The 12,323-nt window shown below is 39.7% G+C and overlaps 1 protein-coding gene across 2 annotated transcripts; it reads right to left on the bottom strand.

The window, feature by feature from the left end:
- Positions 1-725: 725 nt before the first annotated feature.
- Positions 726-9,495, bottom strand: LOC116746978 (RAD52 motif-containing protein 1-like). 2 transcript variants are annotated; one of them, XM_032618764.1, is made up of 7 exons: positions 9,400-9,495; positions 8,840-9,019; positions 5,627-5,749; positions 5,082-5,250; positions 4,024-4,122; positions 2,292-2,377; positions 726-827 (listed from the first exon to the last, which is right to left on the bottom strand). In XM_032618764.1, exons 1-7 carry the CDS (start codon positions 9,493-9,495, stop codon positions 726-728), a joined length of 855 nt encoding a protein of 284 aa, XP_032474655.1. The 2 variants fall into 2 exon arrangements, with proteins under 2 accessions (XP_032474655.1, XP_032474656.1); XM_032618765.1 differs by lacking the exons at positions 2,292-2,377; positions 4,024-4,122; positions 5,082-5,250.
- Between the last annotated feature and the right edge of the window lie 2,828 nt (positions 9,496-12,323).

Raw genomic sequence — 12,323 nt, forward strand, 5'->3', positions numbered from 1 at the left:
TCAATTTCATCTAGGCTCTCAAGACACAACATCACCGATTATGGAAGAACTTTTACATTTTCATCATCACACAATAATGATTTTTAAAATAAGTTCTCTAGTCCTCTATATTATTTCACTAATATTGACGTCTAAAGTGATTCATATATATACAAGCGATGCACAGGTAGAGAAAATGTGAACAATTTACTAGGCATTATTGTAATCTTAGCTGCTCTATCATCATTGTGAATCCTTTACATGATACATGAAATCAATAACTCTTCCCAAACCATAAAAAAACTATGGGTCAGTAATGATACTGAAGCTACAAATACACAGATTATGAAGATTTAAATGTTGACTCCTCTGTAATCCCCACATCAGAGCTAAAACCAGGAGAATGATGACTAATAGAAATCAACAACCGAGTAGTTAGAGATAGTCATTGAATATTAGTTAGTTTCATCTGAAATTGTTGTACACCCCTGAGCTGTTCCTTCTCAGGCCTAAAAAGAGCTGCTATCCCAGGACGCCAAAATTAAAGAATCCTAATTCCAACAGGACCAGGCCTATGTTGTGAACAAGTTATTCCACCACCCCTACAGAATTTGTTCTTGTCATTGTTCACATTTGAGCCATTCTAATGGGTGTCTCCAGCAGCCCAGTGGTGGAGGGGGGTTGGGAAGGATGCAGAGCTTCCCGAGAAAACCAAAGGACCTGGCACTCTGGGAAATTCAAAAGTGCTAGTCCAGTTCTGGCAATCTGAACACTTCCTCCTGAAAGCTGAAGTCTGAGAGACATTCTTCCTCCCTTTGGCCACATGGCTGACAAGAAAAGTAGCTGACCTGCAAAATGAGCACCAGTTAGGGTGGTGGGAGGGGGACACTCCTTACAATTATGCTAAAATGTTGCCATTTCCTCCAAACTCTCAGTATTCATGTCTCATTATTCATTCACAACTCTGTTATTAGGGGTTACCACTGAATCAGTGATGACTCCAGAATTTCTGTAGGAGGGGTTTGGGGCAGGTGAGCAATTCATTCTGGGAAGGAGAGTCTAAAACCAAGTGAATGGCCCTTTACATTAGCATGGGAAAACTTCCCCCATCCCACCTTGTCTCAACAGAGCCATTAATCTAGAAAAAACTACAGTGTCACTTTTCAGAGGCCTACCCTGTGTGAACACATGGAGAAGACACTTAGAATGTTAAAGTCAGCATGTTAAGTAATTTCCTTGAAATACTGTAACTAGCACTCAGTTTACTTTCTTCACAGTCCTTTTCATAATCTATTTAATTTTAGTCCTTTTTAATTATATGGTACACCTTTAACACCTAAATTCCAAGAGAGAAGAAGCTTCATCTTATCTCCAGTGCCTAGCACATAACGGTTTCTAAATGGAACTGATTCCAAGATTGGCCTCATTTAGGAGTGGATCTGTTGTTAAAATCAGGTTTCCAAAATCTTTAGTATCAATACGGAATCCTTTCCTCTCACATTTCACAGGAAGCTAGACTTCTTAAAGCCCAAACCTGGATACGTTTGAAGTTTCCTTGACTGATTTAAATTGAATTAAAATTAAAATAATTATTTTGTACAGGAAAAACTTTCAATTATGTTTTTTCATTTTTCAGAACATAACCACCTTTTCTTTCTCTACTTTCTTCCCTTCAAAACAAACTTTGCAACATTCTGGTGAGTTAAATAATCAGAAATCTAGCCCCAAATTAAGCTCTCAATGACATGAAACACATTTTTTGCTCCTTTTAAATAAAAATCCTATATGCAGTACATTAATGTTTTCTTTTAGATATTACATTGACAACTTAATCCCTAATTCGAGGTATCCATATAACTGGTTTACAGTAAGGTTCTTTGGCAAAATATTTAACACAAGATATATATAAGATGTTGAGATCTGAGTAATATACCTTACTTGAAAGGCATGAATAGTTTTTAAACAGTGTAGCATAATCACACTTAAGACCATAGTTACTTTGTTCCCAAGTCCCTGCAATTCTATTTGAGGGGAGTTCTAAAAGGCCTGTGTCTTCTCCTGTGTCCACAACTGTAGACGTGCACTGATGGTCCTCAATCCTGCTCTTCAAACTTCAAATAAGGGCTGAGAGACAAGGCTCGGGACTTGGAAAAGTCCTAGAAATTCCCTGCCTCAAAAGCACTTTCGGAGTTTCACATTTCCCTAAGGAAGACAGGGCTGAGTAGACATGCCCAAGTCTTCCAAATCCTGCTGGTTGTTTTGAATTATGGCTACACTGGCTGTGTACCCCTTGAGTTTTTATCTCCACATACTTGAATGAAATCCTGTAGTTCCTCTTTGGTTCTAGCATCTGTGACCTCTTCACAGGGTCTATATGCCACAGCTGTTTTACCACTTTCTGAAATCAAGTTAACAAGGATCAATTCAGAAGTTTTCTTGTTCTAAAACTTCCTGTATACAATGGTAGCACCGAATAATTAGACATTCTTTTGATTTCTAGAAGCAGAAAATAAGAGCATTTTCCTAGAAGTTCCCTCATCTGACACTTCAGTTTTTATCATAATTATTTGTGAAAACATATATAAGTAGCATCAACTTTGGTTCAAAAACTTTATGATCTTAGAAATAAGAACTAAGGAATAAGGACATAGAAATTAAAAGCTGTGGAAACAAAAATGTTCAAACACAATACAATTAAATAGGAAGGCATTAGGTGTGGGTCAAAGTGAGTTCAAACTTGGGATAGATACCACTGAACTATAATAGATACTTCCTATTAGAAGCAAGGCAAGTGCCTACTCCTTGGGACCAAAATTCTACCAGATACAGTGAAAAAAGCTTTGGAGACAGAGACAGAGAGAGAGAGCATTTGAACACTCTACTGGCAGAAACTGGCCCACGTACCCTTTGGACAATACAGCTTTCCTCAAGGCCAGCTAGAGCCACCAGGCTTTTTGATCAAAGGAGTTTTGTGTACATATAAGGAGTACCTTGGCATATTAGGCACAAACAACCCAGGCATTTAGTTTGGTTCTTAAAGGTTGTTACCCAGAGTTGACAGCTGATGGAGATTCTGCCTGATGACCAGGGAAGTCAAACTTCACTGGAAGGACTGCCCAGGTTGGAACGCCAAGACCAATTCAGGGTCAACTCTTACAAGCAAATAAGCTCTCTGACAACTTCGCTAGGATTTCTCAGTCTCTCAGCCTGCAGGGCTGTGAAGCAGGGGAGGAATTCTGTTCCGGGAATCTATTAATCATAAAGTTTCCTTTGGGCACAGCCTGTGCCATACTCACCACCGTATAACTCGATAGGGAACACAATCAACGCTATTCAATAGCATGACCACTTTCAAGGCTCACAAAAACATAGCCAATTATTATATAAGAATCATATTCACCCAATATATCAGAAATGAAAACTGAAGTTAAACTGATTCCAAAAACATAATCTAATAAACTCTTCAACAAGGAAACAACGGTAAAAATAATAGTCAATATACTTTGTCTGCTTACTATGTTTCAGGCATAGTTCTAAGATTTTTACATTCATCACCTCATTTACTCTTACAATATCCCCGATTTGGTGGTAAGCTGAATTACTAACCGTATTCGCAGATAAAGAAATTGCAGCTTAGAGATATTAAATACCTTCAAATGTCTCTGGCTGGAAAAACCTAAAATTGCAACAACAACAAAATCTAAGAGACAAAGTTAGGACTCAAACACAGGTGTCCAAGGTTTATAATCACTACCCTATTCTGTATGATAAGCAAGCAATTGAGGGAGAACTGGATCAAACACTTTCTGTATGAACTGAGGCAAGTGATTCTACATCTAAACACTGGGGACAATAATATTTGCTGTCGTTTTTCTCATAAATGCCACAAAGAACAAATGTAAGACTGCTGCTGTGAAAGCATCTGGTGAATGAAAGAATAAGTAATGTCGTAGATAACCGTTATTTTCATCCAATTAACTTTTCAAATAAGTTTATTTGCTCACTGCAACTGAAGCACTTCAATGACAATCAAAAAGGTCTTACCTAAAACCACAATAAGCAATTTCTGGAATGCATCTGTCATAGCTTTCTGAATAGCAAGTTTCTGGGTTACCTTCCTTCTCATAAGGAATGATAATGACCCTAAATCCAACCAAAACAGATGAATTTAAAACGCCTATATGAATAACTGATTTCTAGGTTATATGTTTAAAACTAAAAATGCATCTGTGATTCTTACATCATTATCTCAGTGATTAAGGGCAGGCACAACACTGGGGTACAGGTGAATGTCTCCGTTGCAGGTATACCCTGGCATGGCACATTTTTACTGCTCGGATCTATTCTGGAATTTCCTAAAATACTAGACGGGAAATGCAAACCAAGAACGTGACACAAATCTCATATTACTCACAGATTTCAAATGGACAAGCTGAGGCTACAATGATACAGAACCTGCTCTTCTGTGTGTAAAAGGCTGGATTCATACAGTGAGATAGATTTGATTGTAGTGCAGATGATCTGGCCTCTACTCAACCATCACCCACTCAGGTGGATGGTGGAGCCTCCTCCACCCCATTCGCTAACAGCCCTGCCTCTGACTTAAAACCCTAAGCCCAAGTGCCATGGATTCTAGGAAAAAACTCAGTACCAATCAGAATCCCCTTTCTAGGGATCTACATTTACTTTTTCCTCTCAGGCCCTTCTATAGGAGGCAAAGGACTGAACCCTTCCCCAAGAGTTTATTTCAATCTTTAGACAACGATTTTGTTGAGATAACTGAAGGCCAGAAGACATGTGCATTTGAAGGACTATTTTAGTACAAAACAAATTATTAACAAAAGCAAAAACAAAAGAACTAACTAATTTTCCCTCCTCCTAAGCTTCTTGGCAGGCAGTCAGTACTAAAATTCTAAAGGTTAAGGTGCTGTCAGGTATTGCCTAAGATAAAAACCTATATTGTCGGGCAGAAAAATTCTTCCCAGGGCTTTGGTTGCTTAGAAAAGATGATGATGTATCTGAAAAGTTGGGTTTCAGAAGGAAAGGAAAAAAGAGAAATCCCACTCTCTCACCTCCACACACACACATACTGGAAAACAGACCTTCCTCCAACTTATCCAAAGGTTCCTCAGCCATGCCAACTCCGGGACTCCTGCACTCGTGGGAGGTGAACACCACCTCTAAGGCACAGCAGAACTTCAGGCTTTGCTTCTGAAGTGGTGTCACAATATCTTCATTTTCCCTTTCTTCAAGGTTATAAAGATCCCGAAGCTGTTAGGATTTTGAATTAAAGGCTAGACTTCAACATATACTGTTGTTAGAAATAAATACTAAACTCCAGCAATCCCAGGTAATAGTTTAGGTATGCTATAGCTTCAAAATCAACTGAGACTTGCTAATGAATGACTAGATATGGACCACTATTTTTTTATGATATACCATACAAATACTGGAGAAAATTATGGACACCACCATCCAAGTCATTGAGATTATCACTAATTCTAGGTGGCAGGCCAATGCTCAGATACTTCCATGTGGAAGTTTCTCACATCTCCTCCCCATAGCCCTGTTCTATTCTTCTCTCTAAAGTCTAGGAGTTCAATGTTGAAAAGAGTCTGGTTAGTCAAAGAAAATCTACAGAGTTTACCTTGATGATCCTTTTAGACCACCCATGGAAACCAAAGTAGTAATTTGCCAATTCTTGGCATCTGGACCTGTTTAGGGCAAGTGTATTATGTTGAACCGCCTTATGTCTGGTGCCGAGATGAACCTAAAGACATAAAAGACCTAAAAATATCACCACCCTACATAGAGACTTATTTTGGATATACCTGAGATTTATCAATAACAATTTTATAGAGTGGTTGTGAAGATTAAGTAGGACATTTTAAGCAATGAGTTCACAATGATTCCTAAATAAATGTTATTTATTATTTTTAAGTCAGTAGTTTTCTGCATCATTTCCAGGGCCCCTGATTAACCGGAAGCTTCCCTGACCTCTGGTGGTGAAAGTGATGATGAAAGCAACCAAGGAAGCCCAGCAGAAGCCTATTATGGGGTTGGGGGTAAGCAAAGGAAGTGAACTGTTTTACTCGTCTCATCCTGTAGCTCCTGCTTGAGAATATGACCTGAAGAGGAGATAAGATGGACCTGCCACTGAATTAGGACCTTAATCTGTAGCACCCCCTCCCCAAGTTACTAACCCCTGTTAGAAGAGGGAATACGTATACCTCTATAAATGTAAATGAAGCAACGAAAAGAATTAGAGGTTCATCTGCATTAACAAGCTTCTTTGAGAGTGCAAATATTTCCAGTCTTAACTCCCTAAAGAACTTACATATTACTGTGGATTTTTTTACATCACTAGTTCTTTCTTAAATGTCTATTTCCATTTTGAACAGGGTATAGTATATAAATATAGACATAAAAATTCAAATAATACAAATAAGGTCAAAGCATTGTTAATTCTTTATTGATTTGTTTGTGTATCTTCCTCTCTCACTAGTTTATTAGCTCCTTAAGTGTTTGAAGGAACCATATATTATTCTTTCCTTGTTACCAGAAACAAGCATAGATCTTGGCATATAATAGAGGAGTGATGGTCTGTTGACTGAGTGAATGAATGAGTGCATAAGAAAATGAAATTACTTTCTCCAACTGAAGCTGCCTGCTGGGAAAGAGAAATGAAGACTAATTTTTAAATGTTGAGTGTCACATGGGAGGCTAGGTCCTGTGCGGTGAGTCATAATGGAGCTGTCCTGGAGAATTAGGATGCTTCAGAAGGGCTCTGAGCCCCTGGGTAGTAGAGACAGTTCACATCTTGGATAACCTTGCCACAGTTCTTGCCGGCAAACATTTCCCTTCATGCTACTGAGAAAAACTCAGATACATTAGGTCTTTCCTTCATTTTATTTTAAGATATTATTCTCTTTTCTGTATTTATAAAAAACACAGGGGAAAAAAGATAAGAAGTATGTATAGCTGCCAATGAATAAAATAACACATGATTGGAACTTCCGTGCTGGTACAGTGGTTAAGACTCTTTGGTCCCAATGCAGGTGACCCGGGTCCAATCCCTGGTCAGGGAACTAGGTCTCACATGCATGCTGCAACTAAGAGTTCGCACGCCACATTTAAGGAGCCTGCAAGCCGCAACTAAAGAGCCCGCCTGCTGCAACTGAGACCCGGTGCAACCAAATAAATAAATAAAACTGAAAAAGAGCGCATAAGTAATGTAGGAAACAATTTCGGGGTTGTGGGTTATAAACTAAGACTCTGCATTAAATAAAGAAATCTAATACGAATGCCCTTTCCTCTCAACTCTATAGTGACTTGTAGAACATTTTCTTCATTACGCTATCAGTGATGGGCTTTATGCTGTGAAAATGTCACAACCTATGCTTATGGAATGGTCTTAATGTCCAATATAAGAAAAGAACTCATTACTCACAATTGATACCAAGTAACTGTTTCATAATCTTTCCAGGACCATCTGTAATATCTGAGTGGTTATGTGAAATGGTCGCAGGGTCTGCAAATTAAAGAATGTCTGACACAAAATCATTTCAATCCCAGGGAGTACAGCCAGGATTGAAAAGGATGTTAAACAGGGTACAGAAGTGGGAGGTAGTGTACCTGGAGTCACATCTGAGGAGAGTTCTCAGATTCAATAAAGGTGAAATCAGTGAGTAAAGAAATATGGGTGAGAATAGGCAGCAAGGTCAGTAGGAAGTAGCCAGAACAAGAAGCCAATCAGAGAAGACACACAATTATAAAGGGAAAGGTCTGGGAAATCTAAGCCTCACTCACTTATTCAGAGGAATTGAAAAGGTCCTTGAAAAAGGAATGGTGGCTGAATGGAGGCACATAATGAAATGATAGTTCTGGGGAAGTAAAATTGGATGGCATGTTGATATGAAATAAGGTTTCTACAATGCATTAAAGAATATTTTAACCATTTTCTGGAATCTGAAGGGAGTTCTGAATAGGCAGTTTGAGAGTGATGATGATGATGAAGCCTCCTTTATGTTACATCTGACAAAAGTTTGTCAAGCTCGGGACTTCCCTGGTGGCACAATTGTTGAGTCCGCCTGCCAGTGCAGGGGACACGGGTTCGATCCCTGGTCCAGGAAGATCCCACATGCCGCAGAGCAACTAAGCCCGTGTGCCACAACTACTGAGCCTGTGCTCTAGAGACTGTGAGCCAAAACTACTGAAGACTGCGTGCCTAGAAACCGTGCTCTGCAACAAGAGAAGCCATCGCGATGAGAAGCTCACGCCCCGCAACAAAGAGCAGCCCCTGCTCGCCTCAAATAGAGAAAGCGGCGCACAGCAATGAGACCCAATGCAGCCAAAAATTAATTAATTAATTAATTAATTAATTTAAAAAATTGTCAACCTCACACATTTAAAATCCACATAAAAGTAAATATAAGGAAGACTCTTGTGAAGATTTCTTAAATTAAGGGGCAGCATAAAATGACATGGGGTTTAACATCCGTTAAGTTTCGGTTTGGCCTCTAGTTTCCACATTTACTGTCATGAACCTTAAGTAAGTCACTTAACCATCCTGAGTTCGAGTTTCTTCATCTAAGAAAAAGAAAGAAACAACTAGGGAACTGGGGGATCAGTGGAGCAGTGCATCTGAGAGCATTCTGAACACCACAGTGCTGTACAAACGCTGGCCTTCCCCCACCCCCCACCGGGACCTTAGTTCCCAGACCAGGGATTGAACCCGGGCCCTCAGCAGTGAAAGTGCAGAGTCCTAACCACTGGACCGCCAGGGAATTCCCGATGGCCTATTAGTTTTAAATTCAGCACTTCATCCCAGTAGAGCGAGGAATTCAACATTTGGACCCACCTTCACTGGAGATGTCTGAAAAAGCTGCTTCTGGTTGCATGCCTTTTGGGCTCTGTGGGCATCCCTTGCTGAATAAAACTTGATGATGGCAAAGAACCCAGAACTGGCCACTGTTGCGTTTGGGAAGACTCGGACCGAATACAGAAGGCCAAACCGGGAGAAGACTGTGAACAGAGAACGCTGTAGGGTGGTCCCACGCTAAGTAAGTGCAGGAAATTTCAGGCCCAGGAAACCAAACCGCCCATTCCCTTATATTCCCCCAGCCCTTTGGTACAGGAAACTGTGGTGAGCCTGCTGCTCCAAACACTTCTCATTTCATGAACAAGTTTCCCTCTGAAATCCTAAGCTTCGAGAAGCCTTAGGAGGCAATGCCTTCTGTTGGGAACTATGTCTCAAAAATCTATGGGAGCAAGTTGACTGCTCAAGTCGTCTCTAGAACTAAGATTCCTCTCAGCGGAGACCACAGGCAGATGAGGTGCTGAAGCAGTACCCCGGGGCGCCCAGTTACTGGGGCGCGGGGCGGCTTCCTCCACCCCTCCCTCCGCTCCGGCTCGTCTCACTTGCAAGGCCTCGGCCGTGGGTCGAGAGCTCAGCTCCCACACCAGCAAGCTTTCGTCACCCCCGAAGGGAACCGCGAAAGGTACCAAGTGCAGCATCCTACATCACCGCGCGTGCGCTGCTCGGGGTGCAAGCGGACTGCGCCAGCGAACGTGCACCCGCGCTTTTTAAAAAGTTAGTGCCAATAAATCTAATACATAGAAAAATAGTTGAAAGCCCCTGAGTGTTTTGTGGATAGAAAAGCTTGAGATTCAGAGCACGTTTAGAGCTTGACAGTCTAAGAATAAACTAACTCTCCGTTCCATTAGAAGGACTAGGTAGCAGCTTCTGGTTACGGAACCAGAAACTCTCAGGCTCTAAATAGAACATAAAACAGCATCACTTGTACCCTTTATAAAATTGCAGAAACAAACAAAATAAACAAAAATATATTTACACCTGTCCTATAAGACACAGGGTACTTGAGACCTAATGTATATAAAATCAGTTTACAAACTGTGATGCACTACATCAATAAGTTCTCATTTGCAGAGAGCACAGCATAGGATATGAGGCCATTAATGTTAATTCCCTTCCCCTTTGGATTCCTTTCTCTTGTTCCTTTAACTATGCAGATCCCTTATATTATTAAGCTAACAATGTAACTGAGTTATTATTAGCTTAATAATGTAACCAAGAATCTGATTTTTAGCAAAGGGGTAGTTCTTAGAAACTTAGGGAGCTGGAACTCTGAATGAATGAATTAAAATAATGCAATTACATCATTAGTTTTAAAATTTATCATCATTGACTAAAATATTAAATTAAAAATTTATTATCCTGCAATTGAGACTCACCACAACGTGTGACGTCTGTCAGGCATTCACTGTCACAACGTAGCTTGAATGTCTTACAGACAACCTCAATAATATTTTTAAATTGGCAGAGGCAGCAGGGCATACGGTAGGTAAGATCCTACAAATGGAAACATAGGTAATTAAATTCATGGTAAAAGAGATACTTGAGTAGGTAGAAGAGGTAGGCCAAGGCCACCACAGACCAGTGCAAAAAGGAGTTCTTGGGGCATATGGACTGCAGAACTGGATAGGGGCCTGTTGGCCAATTGCTCCTCTCGACTGTTGTAAATAAATATAGAGGAGGAGAGATTAGGATGGCAGTAGGTACGGTATGCTTAGAAAAAAGGGAATAGGGATTAGAATACGGTGACATTGATCTGTAGTTTAATTCAGAAGTATCTCCTTCCAACCCGAAAGCCTCACTTTGGGTTGAGAGTACACAGGAAAAAGGCAAACATCTAAGAAGAGTATGAATAATATTGCACCTTCTGGAGTCCCTTTCTCAGGTCCTATCTGTGAGTATTAATATATTAGAAATTATTCTAGTAATAAAAAAGCATCCTGTGGTTAAACAATAACAGAGATTGCATTGGCCAAATCTGGACAAAAGGAACATTCCAAAGAATAACATTATCAGTATAATAGGGAATAACATAGTTAATTTTTTAAAAAAGCACATGAGTTCATAATGATACTCAAAATGAAAAGTGGGGGAGCTCTTCTTTAGAGAATAATGTCAACTAATAAATACAAAAGGAATGATAGAATTAGGAAAGTGTCATTTTGCATCTATCAATGTAATAATCAATTCAGACAAGGATTATCATTGATGCACAGTTGGGTGAAGAGTTGGTTGAAAGTAGGATCTTCACTGATCCCAAAGTGTCACCCCACATATGATTTATCAATTACCAAGGGGAAAAATAATTTTACAATGGAGAGATACGGAAGATACCACCTTAATCAAGTGATCAAACTTAGCACTGGGCCACCTGAAGTGATGAAGTATGAAGAATACATCACCTACTTAGTATTCTTCCCCAAAATATTTACTTTGAATCTAATGAGGAAACAGACAAATCCAGATTGTGGGGCAATTTACAAGATAACTGGCTTAGATTGTTCAAAAATACCAATGTCATAAAAGACCAGAAAAAATAGTAGGGAAATATTCTAGATTAAAGGAAACAAAGACATGACATGCAATGCCTAATATTTAACTGGACCCTGTATCAAAAGAAAAAAGACTTGAATGCTATTGGCTTCTGGCCAAGATGAAGTAACAAGGCCCAATTTAACCTCCCACCTGAAACAATGAAATCATCAGATAGAACATATGAAAGAACAGTTTTCAAGAAACTGGACCTCAGGCAATAAAGTTCAGTGATCCCCAGGAGATGGGAAATAAATGAAGTGATCCCTATATTTGCCCTAACTTACTTCTCTGAGAGAGTTTCCAGATCATGGTACAGGGAAGAGACATCCAGGCAGAGACTGGTGGATTCCCTGACTGAGGAAATGGAGCTGAGAGTCTGGGAAAACCAAGGTAACTAGAGTTCACAAAGCAGACTACCAGAGAGAAAAGAAGTGTACAGACAAAGAAGTCTGGAGATATGCAGAGGGATCTCTTGAGAATTCAGCAAAGTATTGGTCAGTACATTTGTGTGAGGAATTACTTGATGCCAGGAAAAGAAACACATGAAAGCATTAATAATAAGAATAACTGGATATCACACAGGGTTGTAGGAATAGTACCTGTTCCTACAAGTCAGACTGGAAAACCTCATGATACTCAGAAAAGACTTGTCTCAGTAGTTGCAAATAATGAGCTCCAGACTAAAGGCTACTTGGACTGCTACACAACGAATCTTAAAAGCTAGACCTAAAAGAATAAAATTGTTTTGAGTAACTTAATTTCACCCAAAACAAAGCCCAAGCATTTTACAGGAATATAAATATATATAGCACACAAGAAAATAAAACTCACAATATCGGGGACCATATGAAAAATTGGCAAGCATGCAAAGAAGTAGGAAAATATGACCCATACTGAGGAGAAAAGCCAATCAATCAAAACTAACCCATAATCT

The sequence above is a fragment of the Phocoena sinus genome, chromosome X (genome assembly GCF_008692025.1).
Source record: "Phocoena sinus isolate mPhoSin1 chromosome X, mPhoSin1.pri, whole genome shotgun sequence".
NCBI lineage: Eukaryota > Metazoa > Chordata > Mammalia > Artiodactyla > Phocoenidae > Phocoena > Phocoena sinus.